The 25,272-nt window shown below is 40.8% G+C and overlaps 1 protein-coding gene across 1 annotated transcript in view; it reads left to right on the top strand.

Annotated features, from left to right (window-relative positions):
* Nucleotides 1-25,272, top strand: part of CNTNAP5 (contactin associated protein family member 5) — a 741,033-nt gene that overhangs the window by 580,485 nt on the left and 135,276 nt on the right. The window contains exons 14-16 of the mRNA XM_010979356.3: nucleotides 7,031-7,187; nucleotides 20,707-20,834; nucleotides 21,005-21,175. Of these exons, the coding sequence (XP_010977658.3) occupies nucleotides 7,031-7,187; nucleotides 20,707-20,834; nucleotides 21,005-21,175 (456 nt within the window). The remainder of the gene's footprint in view (nucleotides 1-7,030; nucleotides 7,188-20,706; nucleotides 20,835-21,004; nucleotides 21,176-25,272) is intronic.

The raw sequence follows: 25,272 nt of genomic DNA, 5'->3' as shown, positions 1-25,272 counted from the left end.
AGCGTCATCAAATGCACACTGACTAGGTTTGCAATAGACCAAGACAAAATAGAAGAAATGAGCTCATGTGGACTTCAGGGACCATTTTCTCAGTGACAAGTGAAACTTAATTTCTGTTATGTATGTTGTTTCTCTCCTCTTATATCTGTCTTTAGCTGGGACTAATAAAACCTAATTCGGGCATTTTAATGATGGAATTAAACCTAAAACGAAGCTTATTAGTACTTAGCAATCTGTAGTGTCATTAAACAAGAATTTTTCCAGAATACAAGGGTGCTGTTTGAACGTTTTGAATAAGGTTCCAACCTTCTAACCAGCGATTCTAGAATTTTAGGGTGTAAAATTCCAGCAGCACTTGATGAGTTCGGTAGAAGTGGAGAATTCGGGGCCCCACTCCCTGAGTGTCTGGGAAAGGACCCCGTGACTCGGTGTTCTTACCAGCACACCAGATCGTTGTGATTAAAGTCAGACAGAAAACTATGCTGCGTATCACTGATCTAAGATTTCTAGACAGAAGTTCCAGTTGCTCAGTCCCTTACGTAGCTGTTAAGCAAAGTTTTAGGAGTTTAGGGAAACTGGTCTTCTTAGAAACAATGGTAATCATTACAACATTTATTTTTGCAGGAATTTTACTGTTTGAATCATTGTGTGATAGATAAATCAATAAATAGACTGACGTAGTTGGGGAGACAAAACAGTTTGAAATATTCCCAAGAGAGTCGGGGATGTACACTCAATAAAGCCCTGCAGCTTTATACCAATAAAATAATTCTGTGATTCATATTTATAATTTTGACCTAAGATCAACTTCAGTGAAGACCTGTGACACCCTTTTATTCCCATCGTAAAATTATGTTTCATATGAGATCACAAAACCGTTGTTGGGGTTTGGACCCATAAGATCTAAACACAAGTTTATTTATCTGTGTCATCTTGAGAAATTTACTCGTCTTTTCCTAGCTTCCATTTGTCTGTGAAATAAAAATGAAAATCTTCACGGAGCTGTTGGGAGGGAGAGTTGAATGACATAAGTTGTGCAAACCTTGTTTTGAATGCTAATGGTATGGAAATCCAGCCTCATTTCCCTGGCTGGAAAACAGAAATGGCAAGTGTATTCAAAATAGAAATGACTTTGGGGTTTTCTCTAGAATTGTGCGCTTCACTAAACATTAGCTTGTTTTTCCCTCTTGACATTCGACGTGTTCTTTAAAATTCTACTTCAAATTTACTTAATTCTAACTTGCATTAAAGATAATGTTTAACGTGTTCTTCTCATTTGCTACACTGTGAGGGTCCTGTCGGCAAGGCTGACATTTGTTTTGTATTTTTATACTCTTGCCAGGCAAGTGTCTTGTCCATTGTAGATGCTTTATATCATTGTGTTAAAAACACAAATGAGCTGGTGTGTGGACACCTTCCTGTGTGATGATCTCATTCTATGCCATGTTTATAGTAAGCACTTAGTCAAAGCTTTGATAGGTGTCATTCTCTGGGTCTACCACTACAATGACCAAAAAAAAGATGTTTAATGTCTTCAGTGATGGCCTAAAATACAAAAGGTGAATATACCCATGTAAAGACTAAAGGCAGCACGATCATATACACTCCTGTAATAAGTTTTGTTTTTGCTTTTTAATTGAAATATAGTTGGTTTATGATGTTAATTTCTGGCATACAGCATAGTGATTAAGTTATATACATATTTGTATATATATTTCTTTTTATATTATTTTCATTATAGGTTATTACAAGATATTGAATATAGTTCTGAGGACTTTGTTGGTCACCTATTTGTGTGTGTGTGTGATTTTAAAATTTTTAATTAATTTACATTATTTTTCACTGACGTATAGTCAGTTTACAGTTTGCATCAATTTCTGGTGTACCCCACAGTGGGTCAGTTATATGTACATACACATATATGTTCTTCATTTTCTTTTCCATTATAGGCTGTTACAAGGTGTTGAATACAGCTCCCTGTGCTCTCCATCAGGACCTTGTTTATCTATTTTATACATAGTAGTGTGTGTGTCTGCAAATCCGGAATGTCATTTTTGGCAAATCTTTCTATGTTGATGTTTTTTTTCTTGGCGTTTAGTCATTTGTTTATTCAACAAGTCAGTATTTAGCTCTTAGCACAGACCAGGATTATTCTACATGCTGGGGATGCAGTCATGAGTGGGAACTCAGAAGCCCTGGCTCTAATTCTGATGAGGGGTGATGTATGAGGCACATACTAAATGAACAACAAAAAGAGACAAAAGTCAGATTTCAGGTATAGTAAGTATGCCTAAGGAAATAATGGGGTGACTTTGGAGTACTGTAGGTAAGGTCCATGGGGAGGAGGTGAGTTGAATTCCAGGATCCCATGATACAGCACAGTCGGCCCCTGGGAAAACCCAGGAGAGGGTGGATTTGGGCAGAAGCAGCAGACCTGGAAGAGCACGTGTGTGGGCCTGTGGACCATCAGTGCAGGTGGACGGGACTGGATCATGGAAGGAAATACAGCTGAGAAGTCAGGAACCAGATCCATGAGGTCTTCAGAGCCATCATAAGATGTTTTGGTTTATCCTTGTAAGGAGCTAATACCAGATGATGTTAATCAGAGCTAAATCATCTGATATAAACTTAAAAGTCCCTATTTCCTGCTCTAAGAATAACTTTTAGGGGCTGGAACTGCTGACTAAAAATTGGCACTTGTCACCTGCCTCGACAAGGTTTCGATCACGCTGGCACTTGCCATCTAATGCTGCTTGGATTAAGTCATGAGCCGCTGCAGCCGCTGACCTCCAGCACTCCCTGAAAGGAGTTCAGGGTGGAGATCAGGAATGAGGCACTGTGTGCTCTGGGAAAACTGCTGAACAGGCCTTCAGATAGTCAGATATTTTCAAGAGAAGATTTTAGGAGCTCAAGTCTCACATCTCCTCATATGCAGAAAAGCACTAAAATCATTAATGGTGACATCTGCTCCTCGTGACTAGCAGCAGCCTCTATCTAAACGTGTGCTTGACTTCATGCCCCCTTCACTGAAATCATGTGTCATACTGAGCTCCCCCTGCCTCTTTGGAAGAGTTTCTCAGAGCTATCTGGGATGCTGTCTCCTGGGCTATAGTCCTCATTTTGCCCCAAATGAAACTTAACCCACAACTCTCACGTTGTGTGATTTTTGTTTCAATCGACAGAACAATCGTGGAGGCAAGGATTTTCCTTTTGAGTCTCTTGCTATCACCTACAAGAGATCACTGTGGCTTTGGCCAGGGTCTGCAATTTACCAGCTGAGTCAGTTACCTTGGGCGAGCAATGTGTCTTCTGCCTAAACCCCTTGTTTCCTCATCTGCAAAAGGAGATAAAAGTATTTGCCTCATAAGGTCGTTGTGGAGATTGAGTGAACTAGAATATAAAAAAGTGCAAAGAACTGCCTGGAATATTTTAAATGCTCAATCCACACTGCTGGGTGTTTTTGTTTGTCTGTTTGTTTTTTAATTAGCATTACTAGTATAGACACACGACCTTTTAGTACAGAGATTTACTGTAATTCTCTATTTCCCTGACTGTGTGTAGATTAGGTATTTTAGTTTTCTTAATTTCTTTCTCATTATTTTAAATTTTACTTATTTTCTTTTTGGGGGTGGGGTGGGGAAGGGAGGTAAGTAGGTTACTTGTTTATTTATTTAATGGAGGTACCGGGGATTGAACCCAGGACCTCATGCATGCTAAGCACATGGTCTACCACTGAGCTCTACCCCCCTCTCCTCTCATGCGTTACTGTTTACTATATTAATCAGTCCAGGTTAAGCTATAAATAGGAATCATCCCATCTCGGGGGCTCAACACAAGGAAGGCTTATTTGATGTGGATACAGGAATTCTCCTCCCTCGTGTCACCCGACAGCTAAAAACTACTGCTTTCGAGTTTGTCACATCAGAGAAGTTCTGCACAAACTAACGATCTTAGTCCCACATCACAGACTTCATTTACTATGATCATTTCCTGCAAATTTATAATAATGGTCATTTTTCTCTAGCTGGTCATTTTTACCTTCAAGTTTTCTTACCTTATCTCTGTGTCTTTTTGCACTTTTAAAAGGCAAAAGGTCTGTGAGCCTTTGGGAAGGGGGTGTTCAAGATACGAACCATGTGGTGTGGGGTTCAGGGACCTGGAACCTTGAGTCCAGGCTGGCCTTCAATTACTGTGTGACTTTGAACAAGCTTCCTAGGACTCTTCCTTACAGCTCGTCCAATAAAATGCCATCAGAATGGAAATTATTATTAAATCAAAAATCCAAAACATTGCAAATAGAATCACTGGGGTTCTCCGTTGTGTCTTTGCCCTGCTGCAGAGGGCCCTGTGGTACCTTCTAGGGAGCTTTGTCCAGGATAGGTTTAAGTGACCTCATCAAAGTCACTCATCATGTGCTTTGAGAGGTGACATCATTCATCTTGTCTGCACCACCACCCGCCTTTTGGGGCTCGCTTCAATTAAATAGGCAAGGAGAAGAGAATGTTGAACAACATTATAAAATTAATTCCTAATGTCACTGACTCGCTCTTAATCCCACTATTAGATGATTGTCCTGATTGAATCATCCTGACCAGCAAGCTGTGAGACAGAGCTTGACTGTGATGAATGTCTACCATTATTTTATGATATGGGTAAGGTTGTTTTTCCTTCTGACCAGACGTTCCTTTAGAAATTATATCCTATTTAGAAAGAATGAGTATATAAAATTCTTTCATTGGTTTCCAGACTCTTTCCTGAACCAGTGTTTGGATGATCTGTGTTTTGATCATGCCATGAAACATTTAGTACAATCACCCGTGACAGTTCGTCCTTACAAATTCGGTGGCTCCTTTCTCCTCTCTCGTTTTTTTAAGCTCAAAATGCTCAACTACAGTCAGTGAAATAAAATACCTGTAGTATGTGCAGAAATCTCATTGTTTCAAACAGTGGCTTCCTAATGATGCCATAGGGAGAAGAGGTCTGGGCAGGACCAGGAGGAGGGAGATGTGGAGAGACGTCTTCCCACTGCTGGGCCCAAAGCCAGCATCAGCAAGCGTACTCAAAGATGCAAAGCTTCACCCTTGTGTCACCTGGACTCACACCCTGGCGTGACTGATCTAAGCTGACCCAGTCCTGAAAGTGTCTGATGCTCTAAATAAACCCACCAGCCCTCTAGGGACGTGAGGATGGGTTATTGAAGTTGGGAGTTAGAAAGAAAGCAGTTCATTTGAGCTAGCGCCCAGTGCTCTTCAGCTGTTCAAAACAAGGTCAAGTGGATTGACACCATTTAGGATTATTCCTTAAAAGAAGACGCTGGTTAACAAACACCTCTAACTAGACTACAAACTACTATGTACAGAATAGATAAACAACAAGGTCCTGCTGTACAGCGCAGGGAACTGTATTCAATACCTTGTAATAGCCTATAATGAAAAAGCATATGAAAAGGAATATACACACTTGTGTGTATCACTGAATGACCATGCTGTATACCAGAAGCTAGCAGAACATTGCAAATCAACTATATTTCAATAAAAAAGTAAAAAAAAAAAAAAAAAGATAATAAAAAGACTTGAAACATTTTAGATCGAGTGAAGGGAGGTATTTGGGGCTGAAACTAGCCCCTGAGGCTGGCTGTCCCCTGACTCACACTCCTAAGATACTTCTGCTTTTCATGGTATCTTTTTACCTTCTTCTCATGACCTACAGGTTCTTGAACTCTTGAGATTGCCATTCTCTTCCTCCTTGCCTCAGTGACTCCCATAAGGACATTAGCAGCAACAGCAATTCAGAGAAAGTTATTGCTATTTGTCTACACAGAGTAAATTGTAAATGATATGTTTGTAAATCATGATATGTTTGATATCATGCGAAATCATGTCTTGACTGAGCCCAATTTCCACCTAGGAGCATCCTCAGACAAATGTTACTTTTCCACTTCAAAATGATAAATCATAACAAATGGCTCTCAAGAACGATTTCTTTCATTGATTTTTAAATAAACACATATTAAGTGCCTGTTGTGTGCCCAACAGAAACAATACAGTGGTTTCCAAAGGAACCTAGACCTAACCCCATTCAGCCTAATGGTGTATAACCCCTCCATCTCTGTCTACACTTGCTGTTTTGGATATAGTATCATCTTCTGGATAATATTTTTATCTACTGAAAGAGTCCCAATCATAAAAGAAAAACTTCAACAGGTTTTTACCACACTAAACTTAGCAAAGGAAAAAAAAAAAAAGATGACAAAGAAAAAATTCAAAAATAGTTTTCCGTTAACTACAAAACCCAGAAATTAGAGGTGGCATCCTGGCTTTGTATGGGTTAAATATGACACTTAGAAGGATGTCTTTGGCTCATGCAATAGTGAGTGACCTTCATAATAAATTTTTTGTCCAGATCTTTGAACTTGAAACGTATGACTTCTCTTTAAAACAATTCAAACGCTATGGTAACCTTGGGGCTAATCTTTGTCATGACTGAAATCAAGGGGACAGGGCTGCCCCTCTTCTGAGCCATCTCTCTCCCCTTCACCTTAGTGTCCACCTCTCTGCACCTTTCCCCTGCTAGAAACTGAGGACTAAGGTCAGGCTCATCTTGGCCATCATGGTGTTGTTATTCCTTTGGTGGTTTTAAAAGAAAATTAATTTTGTATCTATGTATTCAGTTTTGTTGGTCTAAAATCTAGTCCTGTGTTCCCAATTGTGATGCCTGCTTGATTTGGTTAGCATTTGACCGTGTGACCCTGAGTCTGAACATTGTGATTAACCAATATTCTACTATAGAAATATTTTTTGTGGTAGTGTTGCTCATAAGAGCATACGTATATTTTAATTTTTTAAAAAAAATTTAAATTGAAGTATAGTCTATTTACAATGTTGTATTCGTTTCTGGCATTTTTTAAAAAACAGAAACTGACTCACAGACATAGAGATTCTTCAAAACATTTTCACGTTGGTTCCTGGGACACCCTCGGTGCCCTCTCCAGGCTGCTCCACTCTGACTCGTGAAGTATCTTGTCTTTCAGATGGAACCCCACTGACCTGGTGGATCGGGCGATCCGGTGAGAGGCACCCCTACTGGGGCGGCGTCCCCCCTGGGGTCCAGCAGTGTGCGTGCGGCCTGGACGAGACCTGCCTGGACGTTAGACACTTCTGCAATTGTGACGCCGACAAGGATGAATGGTAAGGGGGCGCCGTGGTCTCTCTGTACTAAGTGGGGCATCAGATGTCCCAATGCAGTATGAACTTGGGCCCCTGAACAATTGTGATTGTGCTCGACCTTGAAAATCGCCATTTCTAGTACTTTCAGGGCCAGGACTGACCCTCCTAACACAAACCCTGTTGCCACGTCGTCACCTCCTTATATTCTGAAACTTTCACTTTAAACAAAAGAATATGGCAACATTAGCTTTGGGATTTAGTCGGGATTTTATACTGGGTAGGCTGTGGGTCTGGGGACAGAGTGTGGGAGGCAGGGAGGTGTCACTATACAGTTTCCTCATTCCCACATTGACCCACTGAGGATCCAGTCACCAGCCTGCCCTAGTGTTGCCAATAAAAATAGAGCAAAGAAAATGTATGCTTATTGAGCATCTATTTAGTCCTCATAACAGCTTATTGATTCTTCATAATCTTCTCACTTTCGCATCTTAAGGGTGAGGAATGAAGATTACAGAGAAGTTAAGTATTTTCTCCAGGTCACACACGTCGACTGAGTGGCAGATCCAAAATGTGAAGTCAGGTATAGCTGAGACCAGAGTCTCTCTGACTGCCCCACACTGAGTTACTCTGGTCGATAAAGTTTAGCGTTTCGCTCACATGTCCGTAACAGCCGCTTTCCTCTGCCCTGCAGGTCAGCGGCTTGCTTTTCGCTGTGTCGATCGTGAGCATATGCGCAGGACGTTTCCCAGCCAGCTTTTGTCTTGGCTGAATTTAAGACGTTCTCTGGTTCTGGCTTTGTACCTGTGCTCGCTCCATCACACTCAAGCACAGTTAACGATTCCCATGTCACGCTTCTCTCAACCCAGCTGAAATTTCTGTCACGTGCTTTTCCTCTGCTGTTTAAATTGATGACGGGGGGATGGTTTCAAATGAAATTTTAGTTCAAGTCCAAATCGCAGTTCAGTGAGGAAGAGAACAAACGTGTGGCTCCATCAAGGTCATGCTGGATGGACCACCGTTCCAGGGTGCCGTAGGGATGCTGGGCCCCAGACACCTGTCCTGGGTACCGCCTCCCCACCTCGCACTCTTCACGTGGGTAAAATCAGATGAAGTTGAATGGACTTCTCCGTTCTCTTGGCCCCTTCTCTACCCTGCAGTGACTTCTATCACAGCATCCTAGGAGGTCTGCAGATCGAAAATAACTTGCGTTCTGTTTGTAAACTGTGTCTCTCTTAATATTCTACCCCTCAAGCCCAACTCTGTGTACAGTAGACATTGATGGCAGCTAGCTGAATAGATGAACTTAGACCATCTTTGAGGAGGAGGGGTGATCTCCAAGCTTGAGAGAGGTGGGCAAGGTTAAAAGGTTGTGTTGCCATGACAACATATTCACAACCCTCTGCAACCAACAGCTTAGACTCACTCATTTTGTTTTGATTCTTCAATTTTTCTTCACTCCGCATGACATTAGACATTTATAGATTTATAGACTTCAATGGAAACATCTTCATTTCGTTGTGTTTAATCAGAGAGGTTGATATGGGAGGTAACATACAAAGAGTGACTGAGGAGGGGGCGTGTTTCTCCCAAGTACTTTCAACTCTCACTTGCTTTTGGGCTGAATTTTGGATCTTCGCTCACTCTTTCATTTCCTTGGGCAGAACCCTTTCCACACTGAACACTGCCTTCCCTTCTGAGGGAACAAAGGTCCAGGGCTGGGCTTAATTTACTGAACACTGAGGGCTGGTGCTGCGTAATGATGTCACATCACTTAGAAGTGGAAATAGACCAACTTCGCGTTGATGTGAGTCTGCACTTTCTTCTCCAGAACTTTCCACTGATCGTCTCTCCAACTCAGATTCCAGTCTTTCCCTCCTCGGACCTACTCAGTCCCTCACTAACCTTTGAGCCCTTCATGTTGACTTGACACATCATCATCTCGGCCGGGCTCAGAGAAACTTTGCCTCAACTCTGATGCCATCATGCCTTTGTCAACACCGGTTGTTGCATATTTCATAATCTTTTCCATTTCCTTTAAAGCCAGAGGGGAAAAAAAACCCTTATCAAGTCCAACCCTCTGTGGCAAGCAACCTTGATCAGGACATCACCATTTAATTTTAGATTCAGGTTTTGTTCAACAACCATTCTACCAAGGATCAGGACAAATGGTTTGAACTTCCCTGGGTAAAGATGCCCGTTTCACCCATAAGAGTCCTGGAGTAACATGGTGAGCATCTCATATATCTATCATATGAGATGTAGTATATGAAATACTGAGAGCATTTCAGTGTATGACAGGTAACCTCAAGTGACAATGTTATCTAGGAGTTGGAATATATTAAATTGCTGTCTACTAAATGCCATGCTGGCCCAGATCACTTTTCTGAGGGACTTTACCAATCCAGGTGAGATCAGCAAGTTCCTTCTATCATTCTCAAGAGGGAGCAGGGGCTGAAATTCAGACTGAACTCTGCTAGGTGTCATTGTCTTAGGACAAGTCATAAACGAATCTGAAAAATAATTTGTTATAGAGCAACTTTATGTACTGTTCCATCTGACATTTACTCGTATACCTCATGTCTGATGAGTGCCTGCTCTGGGCAGTCTGCTGTGCAGAGAAAGTCAAGAGCGTTACCATCCCTGCCCTCAAGGAACTCACAGAACAGTAGACAAGAAAAGGCTGGCTATTTAGCAATAAGTGCATCATTGTGATGATTTTGGTTATAGATATCAGCACAAATGGATCAGACCTGGGGTGCACATGGGCCGGGATAGATTTGAAGGAAAAGTGGAGTTAAGTTTTGAAAAACTGGAAGAAGTTAACTAAAATTAGTGTAGCATAGGGAGGTGGAATCATTCTATGTGTTCACACAGGGAAATGTGAGAGAATATAAAAATCATGACTTCCGCAAAAGATGAGCATCTTGGTGTGGTTTTTGTACAGTCTTCACATGGGGTATTTATAGGAGATAGAGGCAGGGGAGAAGGTCAAATCCTATAACCATGAGATGGCTTGGTCTGTCACAGGGATTATGGATGTAGAATATACATTCAGAATGAAACCGGGCAAAGCCTTGTGGAAATGCATCCATTATTTATCTATCCAATTCTATTACCTTCTACAGAAGGGATAAGTGCTGTGAATTAATTATGTTCTTTAAGATTCTTCCAGCCTGATGCTTAGATAATGTGGTCAGACTGGCTTTCCATACATTTCAAGTGTTCATTTCAGACAAGGATCCCCGTTTTAGTGCTATTGGTGTCTGGATGCTTCTAAGAGAGCTCTGACATCCTTACCTTAGAAACTTCCACAACTTTCTGCTCTTGGTAAACATAATCAGAATACTGATCTGAGCTGGTATAGCATTTAGTAGACAGCAGTTTAATATATTATGACTCCTAGACAATATTAGCTCTTAGAAATGTTAAGTATCATACACTTAGGTGTTCTTAGTATTTTACAGACACTATCTCACATTATTCCAACAACCCTTGAGGTTGGTTTTATTCTCTCCTTTTGCCAGAGAAGAAAATGGAGGTTCTGAGAAGATCAGTGGCTTGGATAAGGTCACATGACGAAGGGGGCAGAGTTGGAATCCCAGCTAGGTGCTAGGGTGGCCTCGCTGACCCCATCACAGGAGCTGCTAAGTTGGCGTTGTGAGTTATGGTAGCCAGTGAGGATGCCAGAGAGACGGCTCCCAGGGCCTCTCAAATCACCTCACTTCACTGTTTCTTTGCAAACTGGGGCTGCTTGGAGATCCTCAGCTATCTCCTGAGATTCTGGTAATTGTTGATATTTTATTCTGTTTTAATAAACCTCTGGAACTGAATAGCTTGCTGTCATATATTTCAATGAGGCCCAAGTACATGGCAAAAGTGAGTATGCTGTGGGTGGGGGAGAAAGGAAGGCAGCTCAGAAGAGGGAGGTGGGTGGCAGGAGGCAAAAGAAGGAACTCAATGACCACAGAGCACGGGTCCTTCTCAGAGTGAAGGGAAGGCCCAGGGAGACGTCTGAATGGGGTGTATCATGGAGCTGACTTCTCCTGGGCTTTCCATCCCAGCCAGAGAACTAAACAGGAAGGAAAACAAAGAAATGAGAAATCTTGTAATGAATAGCAATCTCATGGTTGATGATGGTTTACCAAGGCCCTTTCCCTCAATACAATGACTCAACGTCGAGAAACCCACCCATTCAGGTGCTTTCTGATCCACCTACTTCAGACCAATGGGCTGGTGAGACCAGGAGAGAAAACCATCTACAACCTGGAGACAGCACAGGAGGGTGTCGGGCTGTGCAGGTGGTGGCTGGTAGAGGGGTGCATGTCAGGGTACAGAGGATGGTGGTAGAATGATAAAAAGACTGGCAGGGGGGTAAGTTGGACGGGACAGGGACATGATCCAGAGTGTTCCCCTTCCCATGGCCCGTAGCCCAGATGAAGAGTTTTCTCCTCCAAACAACCAAGTAGAACTAAGATGAAGCTCTCTTTCTTCACGGCAGAACATTCTTTTATTTATTCATAAGTAGGTGCAGGCATTTTTATGTGATTTTTAATAACCCTGTTCTTTGCTTCTTGCCCCTACTTCACCCTGGTATCAAGTGATATGGCATAACATAGGAAGAGAGAATGCTGTAAGGTTCAAATCCTGGCCATCTGATCATTCAAAAATGGAAACCTATTGTTCTTTTTTTTTTTTTTTTAAAGCAGGATATTTAGGGAATGTTTTTTCTTAGTATGTGGAATCCTGGAGCTTCAGACCACTCTTTAACCCTTGATTTCCCTTCTCTGGCACAGAGAAATTATTTAATAAATGGTGCTGAAGCCATGAGTGAGTGGTGGGTGAATGACTTCTGTTGGAGACATTTTTACCTCTTTGTCTTTTGGTAGGTTTGTTACTGAGTCCAAATTCAATCTGCTCAATGCGCAACAGGCCAGTATTTCAAGGGATGAGTTGTGGGCCAAGGGATAGTGACTTTATTTGGAAAGCCAGCAGACCGAGAAGATGGGGGGCTAATGTCCTGGAGAACCATCTTCCCCAAGTCAGAATTCAGGCAGCTTTTATACTAAAAAGGGGAGAGGGTGTGGCTGGTTGTTGCAAACTTCTTGGTGTTGGAATCCTTTGTTCTTGCCACTGTCCACGTAGATCAGGTCATGGTGTCCCTGTAAACCTCGAACAGGACAAATTTTATTCTCTGTTCTGCAACTTTTTATCTCTCTATGAATGGAAAAGTGTTACACCCTTAAAGGTCAGAGCCTTGAGAATAGGCTGTCCTGTCTATTTCAGGCTCCAGGCAACATCCTTTTACAAAAGGTGCAGAACCAGCAGGACTGAGCCCAGGAAGCAGAGCACAGGGTTGGAGCTACAGAAACAGATCTCGTATGGAGTCAGATTTGGTTTTCTCTGTTTCAGGTTAGGCCATGGTCATTCTAGGATTAACTGACATTTATTTTATTGCTGGTTGTTACCCATATTTTATTATCTCACTGGAAATATTTACCCAAAGTTCAACCTAAACTTTTTGCTGCAGATTGATTTTCTCCTGGTTTCAAAGAGTAGTCAGAAGTGATCACATTGCTCTAAAAGCAATATTTTTATACATTTGCCTTGTTGGTAAATGCGTGTCTAATCCAGTCCCGGGATCTTGACTTTCAGAAAGGCCCTTCACTCCTTTCCCATGAGATTTAATGAGATAATTGCCTTTGGGGAAGCGATGCTGAGAGTTAAGGATTGTTGTTTCCTCACATAGGCTGTTCTTTGATCTCTCAAGCCTCCTTTGATTTCGTCAAAACTTTCCCCTGAGATTCCCAGACTTGGTGCTTGGTGCAATGAGGCTGCCTTATACTTGGCAGTGTCCTAAGATGGGGAATTCTGAATCCTGAAGAAAAGAAAGGATCACTTCAGGGCACATTAAGGCTTTATCTCTTATTGAAAAAAAAATAATATTGTACAATCTCTACTAGTTAAACTTTCTTATGCATGGATCTGTTTATGAGCTATTCCATGCAGACATGCTGAAGGATTTATCAGGATTTTTACTCAAGTCTCTGAATTCCACAGCCATCTATGATATAATCAGGGCCAGCAGCTCGTGTTTGAAAGAGTGTGCTTTGGGACATGGTAGGTTCTTCATACATGAACTTCTGAATGCCTTTCTCCTCCCACTCCCTTTCTGGACAAATATGGCCTCCACTTGCTAATTATGTTCTGCTGTTTCACTCATTACATTTCCACCTAAACCATGCATTCTAAGGCAACTTGGTACTGCCTTGTTCACATTAACAATCCCATGACTGGATTTCAGGGTATTTTTTTTTTTGATAGAATGTTTTGCAGTATATCTGATAGCAGATAATTGAAGGGTGTCAGACACTCCAGAAAACAAGAAACAATACAAAAAATGGGAAAGCACAACTTATAGCCAAGGGTTGATAATTTAAAACTAACATATCATGTCATGATCTTATAGAATTCTAGATGAAGTGAAATAGTTAATACTTCACCAAGGGTAGCCTTAAGGAGTGTTTTGTTTTGTGCTTTTTATTCAATGATGCCACCATCCTGACCTCCATTTGGAAAATATCTAATAAGCAATTTAAGACCTGGTGAGTTCTAGAAAACAAAACATAGCTATGAAATAGTCCTTCTTATGATTACAGAAAACAAAGATGTAAACTGAATCTTCTATTGCCTCAACTATCTGTCCAGCTGTACAAATGTACCAACTCTAAATTGTCTATAGAGTCTCATTATTTGGGTAACTGCCAAATTGTGGGTAACAAAAATTGACGGAACTCAGGGCGATGGAGAAGGTATAGCTCAGAGGTAGAGCACGTGCTTAGCATGCCTGGGGTCCTGGGTTCAATTCCTGGCACCTCCATCAAATAAGTAAATAAATAAACCTAATTACCTTCCCCCTCAAACAAACAAACAAACAAACGAAACAAACCACTTTGGTAGTAAAACTAGAACTCAAAGTTAATATCAAGATTAAAAGTTCATATTTATATAATACATTTTCTACAACTATTTTAATTTGGGCAATCACTGCATACCAAAATTATTATAATTCTACTTAGAAATGCAATGAGACTTTGGCTTCTATGTGAATGTACCTACTTACCTCGAAGTATATGGTGTTACTCACCTAATGGTAGCTCTGACTCAGATCCAAATTAGATGAGCTGCCTCCGTTTTTGTCTTTTCTTCAAATTCACTTACAGCTGTCAGTTCTGACTCACCCAGTGTAGGTATCTATATTTAACAATGCATAGTGAAAATAATTTGTCCTGAGTTTTTAAAATTTAGGAAGTTTTTTTTTATTACAAAATCAGTATATTCTATTATATTCTTATTGTAAAAAAATGAAATATTTCAGAAATATTAAATAAAGAAGCTCTTCCCTCACTATCACTTGGAATCCTCTTCTACCCAATATGTAATTTATACCTAAAGATAATAGTGCAGCATGTAGGGGACTTCTACATATAAACATCTTCCTATGCATGTGCCGTATTTATTAATATGGAAGCTTATTCATTTTTCACTAAATGTGAGATCATATTAAACCTATTATTCTGCAACTTGCTTTCCTACATGAAATATATCTTGGAGAGATTTTACTTGGCATCATTAAACAAACATGAGAACAAATGCATCCTGTCCATGTTAATGGCTGCAAAGTATTGTTGTATCATAACTCATAGCTGATCTGAAAATGGTAACACAGTTTATTGGTAAATGATGTTTTACTATTAGACACAAATGTGGCAATGAATATTTTGAGTCTTGACTTACACTTTTTCCCCACTTTTAAAATTATTATTTCTATCACATAGATTCCTGGCTTAGAATTGTTAAAACATCCGCCTTTCTATTTGGGTAGATGTGGCCAAGGTGCTGAAGGGACTTAGGACTTTGTGCAGACCCCAGGGGAGTCAGTTCAGAAGTAGCTGCCTTGACTCTGGGGTGAAGTGATGGTCTCCCTGAGCAGGTGGCTTCACCACAGAACTCACTAGATATGCAGGACTCGCTCGCCTCAAACAGAGCATCCAGGGAGATGGGAGTTACAGCTTCTTTTTGCTCAGAGCTTGCTGGAGCCCTGCACCAGCTGTGGATGCTGTGACAGGACCCTACGATGCTGTATTCCTCTCCAGTTCCGCCTCTCTGTTTGTCATTTCTACCACGCCTGGTGCTGCTCTGAGGTCCGTGGCAACTACAAATACATCCCAGGGTCCTGTATTGTTTTCAAAGAGTCATCATTAGGAAAAAAGCCAGGAAGGAAGAAGAGAAGGAGGAGAAATAGTTCTGTCTGCTTTGCAAATCTACCTTTAAGGTTTTTAGCAAAGATATCATGAAATAATACATGTAACACACTCAGGACACACACAATTATGGCTGCTTCTGCTGACAGGACCCTCATTGTCTGCATGTAAAATGTAATTTATCTCTAAGTGATATTGCATTATGTGGTGGGATGATCCAAATCCTGGATTTGTCACTTATTAACTATCATTTAGCCTCTCTGAGCTTCAGATTCTTACGTTATTAAAAAAAAAAAAAGAAAAAGAAAAGAGAGTACCTGTCTCTGAGGAGTGCTGGTTCATTCGCATTAATTTGCACATGGAGCAGATGTGCTGGATATTCGGTTCTCAAAAACGTGTTTGTTGTAAGTTTTAAAAATTATGTTCTTAATTTTTACAGTATCTTAAATAAACTATAAGAGGAAACATTGATTTAGAGACATTAAACTAATTTCTATGAAAACCAAATACACACATATGCAACAAAATGCATAGGATAATTACATAGCATACCAGAGAAATCAGATCTGCCATCCAGCCATCAAACTCTGGGAGGAAAAAGGAAAGAGAACTGGAGACCCATCTCCCCCAAACTGGGCTGCTCTCGAAAGTTCACAAGTGAAACTCACCTTGTAAAGGCTGGGTCTCCCTCAATAGAAATAAACCAAGAGATCACTCCTAATGGTGTCACCGAAGAGTGTGCGGACTCCCAGAATTCCCGTCAAGGTGACCCATGTGTAATCTCAGTGAACACAGGGCTGGAAGATGACTGCAAATTAGAAAACTGAACCGAATCAATTGAAGTGTATCTTGTGTGAGAAAGCCTGTGTGAACGGAATGGGGATGGTCAGCCCGGGACCCGGGAGGGCAGCTCAAGGGCTCAGGGCCCCGCGGTGCTGTTCCAGCACCGCCCGTAGGAGACGTGGACTAGACATGGGGAACACCAGCTTCCACTCATGAAAGAGCCCCTCCCTCCCTGGAGGACAGGAGAGCCTGCGGCTTGCAGCAAAAGCTTTGATTCCAACCCTGGCCTCTCCCCTCCTGAACGATGCCCATGGAGAAGTTACATCACCTCTGTCAACCGCAGTTTCCCCTCCTGTGCAAGGCAGGTACTGATTCCAATGCCGTCATAGGATTGTTCTGGAGGTGACATGAGATTGTGTGCCCAACTCTCATCTGATGCTTACGTAGCCAGGGAAAGGCAAGAGGGGCAGCTTCCATCCTTGGCCCCAGGGACATGAGCTGCTCAGCTGGACCCCAGAGCCATCCCTTAGTAGATCCTAAGAATGGCAACCCTACACTCCAGCAGTGCCTCTAACTCATGGATCCTTTTCTTGAGGAAGAACTCCTCCTGTAAAATGCAACTGTGGTGTTATTTTATGTTTTTAAATAGTTTTCTTTTTTTAAGTTTTTTTTACTTTTTTTTTTTTTAATGGAGGCACTAGGAATTAAACCCAGGACATCGTGCGTGCTAATAAGCACGTGCTCTACCACTGAGCTATACCCTCCCCATTGTTATTTATTTATTTTTTCCTCAAGGGAGGCACCAAGGATTGAACCTGGGATCTCGTGCATGCTAAGCATGCACTCTACCACTGAGCTATACCTTCCCCCCGGCAAGTGTGGTTTTAAATAGCATCATATTGTCCACTTTAATATGTTAAATATTTGGGAATTTGGACCCTACCTATAAGAGACAGAGACTTCTTGAAAGGTTTTAAGCAATAAAGTCTGACTGTCGGTCTGTGTTTCTGTGTATGTCTCTGGGGTGTGGGCACAAGTAAGAAGGAGGAGGGTGGGGTGAGGATGAGTAGCAGGGGGCCAGGTTAGATCCCTGTTGCTGAGGCTCTGGGCCTCAAAATAAAACTGAGGCCGAGAGGATGAGGCTAAAGCTGTTGAACAGAGACATCAAGAAAGGGAGGTTGGTGGACGTTGTTGGTCATGAATGATGGAGGAAGTGAGGAGAAGAGGAGAAATGGAGCATTGCAGGTGTGCAGCCTCAGCAGCCGGGAGCCCGGGGCCAGGGCATCCTCAGAAAGGAGGAACACAGACAGGTGAGGGCATCCATCCACCTCCCAGAACGTGGAAAGTGGAGGGGATTTGTGCATGTTAGTTACAGATGACTACTGACACCCAAAGGGGATGATTCATAGTGTTACCGAAGGCAAGTTCCTGTGCATGAGGCCAAGCAAACACTTCTGTACTTATAAAGTCCTTGCAGAGCGTTCCAAAGGAAGACAGAGTGTGGGGAGTGTTTGCTCTTGAGAAGGCAAGTTCAAACAAAAGCCAAAGGAAAAACGAGCATGTAGACCATCAACTCCGTAGCTGTAGGCTCCCCACGTATCCGTAGCTACTACCCTAATGTGTGTCACTTTTTGATGCCACCACCACCCACCCCCCAAATATTCTACCCGTTAATGCTTTGAAATGTTTGAATCAACCTTATCACTCACACGCTGAATTAAATCCAATCTATCATAAGTGCATAGGTCAATTTGCAAATTCCCTTGATGCCTGCAGGCTGAACACAGCCATTACCTGTGGTTTACCGGCCAGAGCAGTGATGATGCCCACCCTAGGTTTTTGAGGGTTTTTTTGTTTTTTTTTTTTTAATAATTTTAAATCCATCTCCAAGATTTAAAAATCAAGAAGTTTTGTGTTAATATTCCAGTCTGGCCCGCTGGTCTGACATTCGTGAATATTGAAGTTACCTGATATGAATGGATGCCTGCCTCCTTTAGATGGAACACCTACTTTCTACCAGTCTTCCTCTGGTTCTTTCTCTTTTTCCCTCTTTCCCCTCCCCGACCCTGAAGCTGTGTGTCAGGTTCCATTTTTCATCTAAAACAAAAGTGGCTTCACTCATTTGTATTACTCTCCCGGCCCCTGTAGGCATTCGAGTTTGTATCTGTTTCTATCATGCTAAGCAACTTTGGAGAGCAGCCTCCTTTGTGTAGTTTTTATATAAAAAGTATACTTGGTAATGTGCTTTGCATCATCAAATTGAAGATGGAGTTCCTTTCCTCTGTTACTTGGAACAGATTTTTATTCTTAGAGTGCTTCGTGTATATTTCCACCACTTTGACACAAAGACATCAAATAGATGGACGCAAGGTGTCACCGTGTGTGAGGGAGACAGTTGTCAGCATTGATGGACAGACTTCCGAATCTACCATTTTCAACCTGAAAACGAAAACAAAAAACCTGGTGAGAAATAAAATCCTATAGTAATATGAACTTTCTTCAGGAGAGGATATGGGTTTGGTCTTTATTCCACTTTGGTTACATGAAATTGGCTTTGCAATTTTGCTTGTAAAGATAACAGAAGACTCACATTTTATTCCGTGTCCATGTAACAGTCATAGATGTGCTTTCAGATAGAATCAGAAGTCTTACTCCAGATCCTTTGGCCTCCAAATGCAGGTCCTCAAATTATAGACAACGGATAATGTGTTTCTTCACATTTTTGGTTTCTATCTGTAAGGATATGTGTACAGGTGAATGTTTGATTTTTCCATAACCAAGATGAATTATTATGTTTTGTTTTGTTTTCACAAGTCTCATGAGTTGGGTTCCCTACATCTTAACATTTAATTTTCCACTATGTTCTATGCAGTATGAAGTTTCTGAGACACAATCATAGCTGGATGTATAAAAAAGGATGACTTGCCTGAGGCTGCAGACTGGTTCAGGGACAAAGATGAGAACTAAAATGTGTGTTAACACTACCATTTTTGAGCATTTAGCATAAACCAGGCACCATGCTGACTATATAGTCTCATTTAATCACCTCTATAACTCTGTGATCTAGACATTGCCTGCATTTTAAAACTAAAGAGACTGGAGTCTCAGAAATGAAATGATTTGCCCAAACTAGCCCAAGTAGAAACTGGGGATCTGGGATTTCAGAACCAATCGTGTGCTTCGAAAGCTATGTCCCTAAAGCACTTCAACACACGACTTGGTCCTTGCCGTATCTCCCTAATTAATCATCTGGGATATTGTTTTCTTTGTCTCTAAACTCAGAGCCCTAAATAATATGTAAATGACAATGAAATAGAACGTTGATTTTGAGTGTTTCTTTGAGCGTGGTGTTGACATCTTTGTGACTATGGAGAGTGACCCAATATGAATTTGCTCCTTTGGGCTTTTGTTATAACTGCTGCATCATATATTTCTTCCTGATTGTTGGTGCCGGGTGCTGTGTGTCCCAGTTCCCAGGTACAGACAAGACGACCCCTCCTCTGCTTCCCGGAGGCTGTGTGGGTGGGGAGTCCAGTCCACTTGTGTGCGACTGTCAGGCTGCCTCATACCATCCAGCCCAGCTCAGATTACCGTGTATATATGGCATTCTTGTTAAATTTAGGATGGTATGTGACCTTCCCCTCTGCCACATGACCACAGGTAATTTATCTCTGAGCCTCAGTTTCCTCATTTGTGAGTGGAAATTACAGGTACCCACGGCACAGGGGTGTTACTTATCCACTAGGATATTTCTGTCTCAAAATAGTTACACATTCATTCTATGTCAGTTTCTTACCTACATTCTTTCACTCAGTTATATGGTATGTCCTTACCACGAGTTCAAAAAAAAGGAAAAAACTTAAAAAAAGGAAAAAAAAACCCAACAAATCGCTCAACTCCATTCATTTTTAATTTTCTTGTCAAAGGGTGACTAGTCAGTTTCCTATTTGTATAATTAAGAAAGACAAGGCTGGAGTCATTAACTACAAACATCTTGAAAACATCAAACAGAATAAAAAGGAATAAAGCACCTAGACTTAAAAGGAGATGAGAACTGTCCTAGGCTGTTGAGAATCTGTTGGCGGGTAGCTGTGACAAGCCCCGGGAGGGATCTCCAGCGGGATTTGTGATGCCTGTTTCAGGTTAGTTACTGAGGTAGCCGATCACTTCCTGGAAAAAGAGGCATGTTTAATGTTACATCAGCACTGCGATGGGCAGGAGGGGTGCTCCTAGCTACAAAAAGCAGCAGCCAGCTCTGTAAACTATCTGCGTTTCTGGAAAGACTTAGGGAAGATGTAACATCCACTTGTTTTTGGAAGCAGCCATGGGTTTTGTAATTGGCATCCAGACTTTTACACGTACTTCTGAGATGAAACGCCTCCTGTTTCTCCCCTCCCTGCCCCCACCCACATCACTTTTGAAAAGGGGAGTCTTGGTAAAGAGTCCCTGGATTTTCTACATTTTCTCCTCTTTGTTCTTTCATTTATGTTTTGCAGGACAAATGATACTGGCTTTCTTTCCTTCAAAGACCACTTGCCTGTCACTCAGATAGTTATCACGGATACCAACAGATCAAACTCAGAAGCTGCCTGGAGAATTGGTCCCTTGCGTTGCTATGGTGACCGTGAGTGTTAAATTGAAAGAAGCTTTCTCTCTGCATTGCATAAGCACAAGGTGTTTCATTCCCTTTTCCCTGCAGTGTCCCCCAGTCTTGAAAATTATCCACATGCCCGATGCTTTCCTATACCCTATTCTGAAGCAATGAACCACGTTTAAGGTTTTTTTCATTTGCAGGACACTTCTGGAATGCGGTATCGTTTTATACAGAAGCCTCTTACCTCCACTTCCCAACCTTCCACGCGGAATACAGTGCTGACATTTCCTTCTTTTTTAAGACCATGGCTTTATCTGGAGTTTTCCTAGAAAACCTTGGCATTAAAGACTTCATCCGACTCGAAATAAGCTGTAAGTGCTCTCCCTTATGAATTGGACGTAACTGGTCAACAGAAGTTTTAGTCTTATCTTTGCCACCAACAACTTGGACTATTAACTTGGTCCCCCTGGGCTTCTGTAAAATTAGCAATGATTATTTCTAGTTCCTTCCCATACTTTTTGTTTCCCTATTACCTGACAGTGTTTAATCAGCCATTCTCTCTTCAAAATAGTACATTCCCAAAATTCCCACAGATAATTCTTTATGGTGTCCTTTATCTGACCCATGTGTGTTTCTCACCTATTCCTCTAAACTTCCACACCATGAAACTTTTTCACTGCAAAGCTGAAAATGTTAGTATTCTGCATTCCACTCACATTTGGGGTCAGTGTTTTTGTTAGACATTTGCTCTGAAATGATTTCTTGATTTATATGCCATCACTAGGAGTATGTGACTTACCCAATCAGGATTTCCATTGTTTCCCAACCACTTCACCACGGGCATTGGTGTATATAGCGAATTTGATGCCAGGACATGGATCATTTTTCACAACCCATCTCCTCTATACAAGTTACATTCAGTAATAATCATAAAGACAAATGTAAAATAATAGACATACGGATGAGGAAGTGTTCTGTTAATAAACCTTCATATATAATCATGCCAATAAAAATATTCCAGTACAAAAATAAAAGACAATATAATATATAAATAATTTTCATTACATTAATTTTTTTATAAAAAAAATCGCATATTGATTTGTTTCAGTAATAGTAGTAACATTAAGATTTCTGCTTCTTACGCAGGAAGGTGTAACTTAGGGGTAGAGTGTGCACTTAGCATGCATGAGGTCCTGGGTTCAATCCCCAGACATCCATTAAAATAAATAAACCTAATTATCTCCCCCCTACCAAAAAAAAAAAAAGATTTCTGCCCCTTAGACTTTATTACTACAGATTTGTGAATGACTTCATCAGAATGGATTTTCTCTGCATGTTCATGTTTGAAGGAGAGTATGATCAGATTTACCCATTTATCTTCTCTCATGTGGATCAAAGGATACTTTTTAATTAACTTTAAATTTAAAATATTTTTCACATTAAGCAACAGATATATACATTTTAGGAGATTTTTAAACTTAAGGTTGAGTTTGGTAAAGATTCATAAAAATCCCATTTTATAATAAATTCCAGGAATTAACAGTACTTCCTACTTGTTTTTTTTTTTTTTTCAGGATAAATCCTACCAACTTTCAAATATCTCTAAAATTAAAAAAAAAAAAATCCACTGAACTATTTTTACCAGAAAACGCATCATGAGTTAGTATTCAATTTGGTAAAACTTTACCGAGTTCCTAAGGGTTTGGAGTTGCTTAAGTTCTCTTTGGGAGAAATTTTTGTCCACAACCCCTATCATACCATATACTCATGTGTTTCAACAATAGCTTTGAGTTAAACAATGATAGTATAGTAGTTGTAAAAATGAAAAACCAGAACTTGAATTCTTATTCTTAAAAACAAACACATATATTTGTGTCTGCACGTTTAGAAGCCAAGCCAATGGGGTATCAGAAGTTTTCTCTACTAACTTCCCCCTTAAATAGAACATTTATCAGTGGTAGGTAATAAAATGTATTATTTGACACTTACATATACATTATTAAAAATACTAGCATCAGCATTTGTTAGAACTTAGACCAACAGCATTATTTTGTTTTTGTTTTGTTTTATTTTTTGGTGGAGGGATGTTTTATTGCTGACATCACTTAGAATAACTGCTATGTGGCAATGATGATAATAATTTTAAAAATACAGGTCTACTTTTAGCTGCTTTTGTAAGTTTTCTGACTCCCTGCCCTCAGTGTGCCCCCTGATTTCTTACACACAGGGTGGACTGCCCCCATCACCTTGTCCTTGTTAAGCCCATGACCATGAAAACCTGTGCTTGCCATTAGGCGTCTCCTTTATCTGGCTCTAAACGGATGTTTTCTGTGGTTTCATGGAGGCAGTTGACCGTTTTACAAGACTAAGGTGATGGCACGAAATACCCTTGAAAGCATAAGTAATGTCTTAGCAACAGAAGCTTGGAAATTTGAGAACTCCAGGAAGGGAGACAGAAGTGCTGTCTGGAGGAGCTGGCTGAGGTGTTGGTACAAGTCTCCTGCAAAACACAAAGGAGCTAAGTGTCTCCTCTTCAGTTACAACACAAGACACACAGCGGAAGAGATCTCTTTAACTGGTAGTTTTAACTTCCTTTTTCTCCAAGGATTTAGACTATTAATGGGAGGAAACGCTTCTGGCTTTAGTGTGAAATGAGACCCCTCATACCTAACTTGGCCAGGCTGAAAAGGTGGAGTTGAATGCCAACCATTTCCTACTATGGACATCATAACCTCAATGCAAATATAATAAAAACTGGGCCCTAAAGCCTTTTCTTTCATTAAAGCAGCAGCAAATGTTATGGCGTGTTATCATAAGCAATGAGCGATGATTTAGTGTTAATTACATTTCAGTGTCTGATTGGTTTGTACTTCTGGGTGCTAGATTTTCTCCTTTGGCTTGTACAATATTTGAAATCTGATAAAAAATTAAAAGCCAGTGATATAATTGTTTGGTGTACCCCTTTTCATCAGATCTGAGAATATATACTATTTGAAAACAAGAAGATTTTATATACATTTTTTAAAGTACAAGGCCTCATGTTTTCTAAAATGTTTTGATTTATTATTATAATTTAAAAGGAAAAACAAACAAATGGGGAGATCCTGCATTTTTTATTAATAGCCACAGGATGTAGGATGGAATTTTCACCCTAAAGGGTTCACAGCAAGATTTCTTTACAGATCCACTTCTTAGAAAGAAAATTAACTTCACGCAGATGTGGTAGCTCAGAGTAGACTTCTCTCTCACCCCCGAGGAGTGTTGCCTTGTAACTGTTTGAACGGAAGTTTTCAAAATTGATATATCCAAGTTGTTGGACAGAGAACTAGAAATTTCCATAAAATTCTAAATCTATTTCCTTCTGGGTCATTTCCCACTAAGATATTTGAATTCTGCAACCTTGAGATTAGCCCATATTCTCGAAAGGCAAGATGTTTCACTATGTCCTTAAATCTTAGTGGATGTGTTTCAAATGAGATTGAGAAAAATTAGTTATTTGGCAACTATCTCACGACGGCTGTGCAAATAGAAATAGGTATTTTAGAGTGGTTGAGAAGAACAGAAGGAAAGGCTGTTGAGATCAGTATGGCATAATGGGAAGGAACTGTTTTCTTGAACCCAATATGATGCAAATTTCTGTTTCTCTAATTGTGAGCAAGTTGTTCACCCATTCGGTGCTTAGTTATGCAAAATGGAATTGGTCACACCCATATGCCAATCAGATGTACTTGGCTGCAATTGAAGGAAAACTCAACCTGAACTGATAGACACAAGGATGGAAATTCAGTGGTACTGGGACATGTGACTAAGTCCATAATTGGTGAGGCACTTTATTTCTGGTTGGATTCAGCAGTTGAACAATGTTGTCAGTGGTCTGCTTTACTTCTTTACCAGCTCTGCCTTCTGAATATCTACTTCAGTCAAAGCTAGCTCTCCCTCCAGAGAGAGCTACATTTCAGCTGGTGGGAAAACACTTCTTTGCCTCCTGGCCACACAGTCCTCCTGATGTGCAACTCATCTGGCCACCTGTGAACTCATGCCTCTAGCCAGGGAAGTTAAGACTGCCGATTGGTTTTGCCAGAGTTCACTTTTATCCTGGGCAGGGGGGCTGGCTGTCCCTAAAGCCTGTAGTGAAGAAAACTAATCTTCCCTCTAAATTTCTGAATTCTTAGCTGAGAGCTTGTACTAAAAGACACATTGATAAGAGAAAAACAAGCATAAGTTTGTTAACAATATATACCTCATGTCTGCATGGAAGATACACAGGGGAAAATGAGTAACTCAAAGAGGTGGCATCAAACTCCAGCTTATGTAGCATCTTAAATTCAGAACAGTCAGTTTATGGAGAAATGATAAGTTAAAGTTCCGCAGTAACAGCTCCCAGTGGCAAAGATAAAGGCTACTGCTTGTTATACAGTTTCCTCTGGTACCACCTCCAGGCTGACAGGGTCTAAAGTTGTCCCAGGTG

This window comes from Camelus dromedarius, chromosome 4 (assembly GCF_036321535.1).
Source record: "Camelus dromedarius isolate mCamDro1 chromosome 4, mCamDro1.pat, whole genome shotgun sequence".
NCBI lineage: Eukaryota > Metazoa > Chordata > Mammalia > Artiodactyla > Camelidae > Camelus > Camelus dromedarius.
The sequence above is the reverse complement of the archived record's forward strand: the minus strand, read 5'-3'. Positions and strand labels throughout refer to the sequence as shown.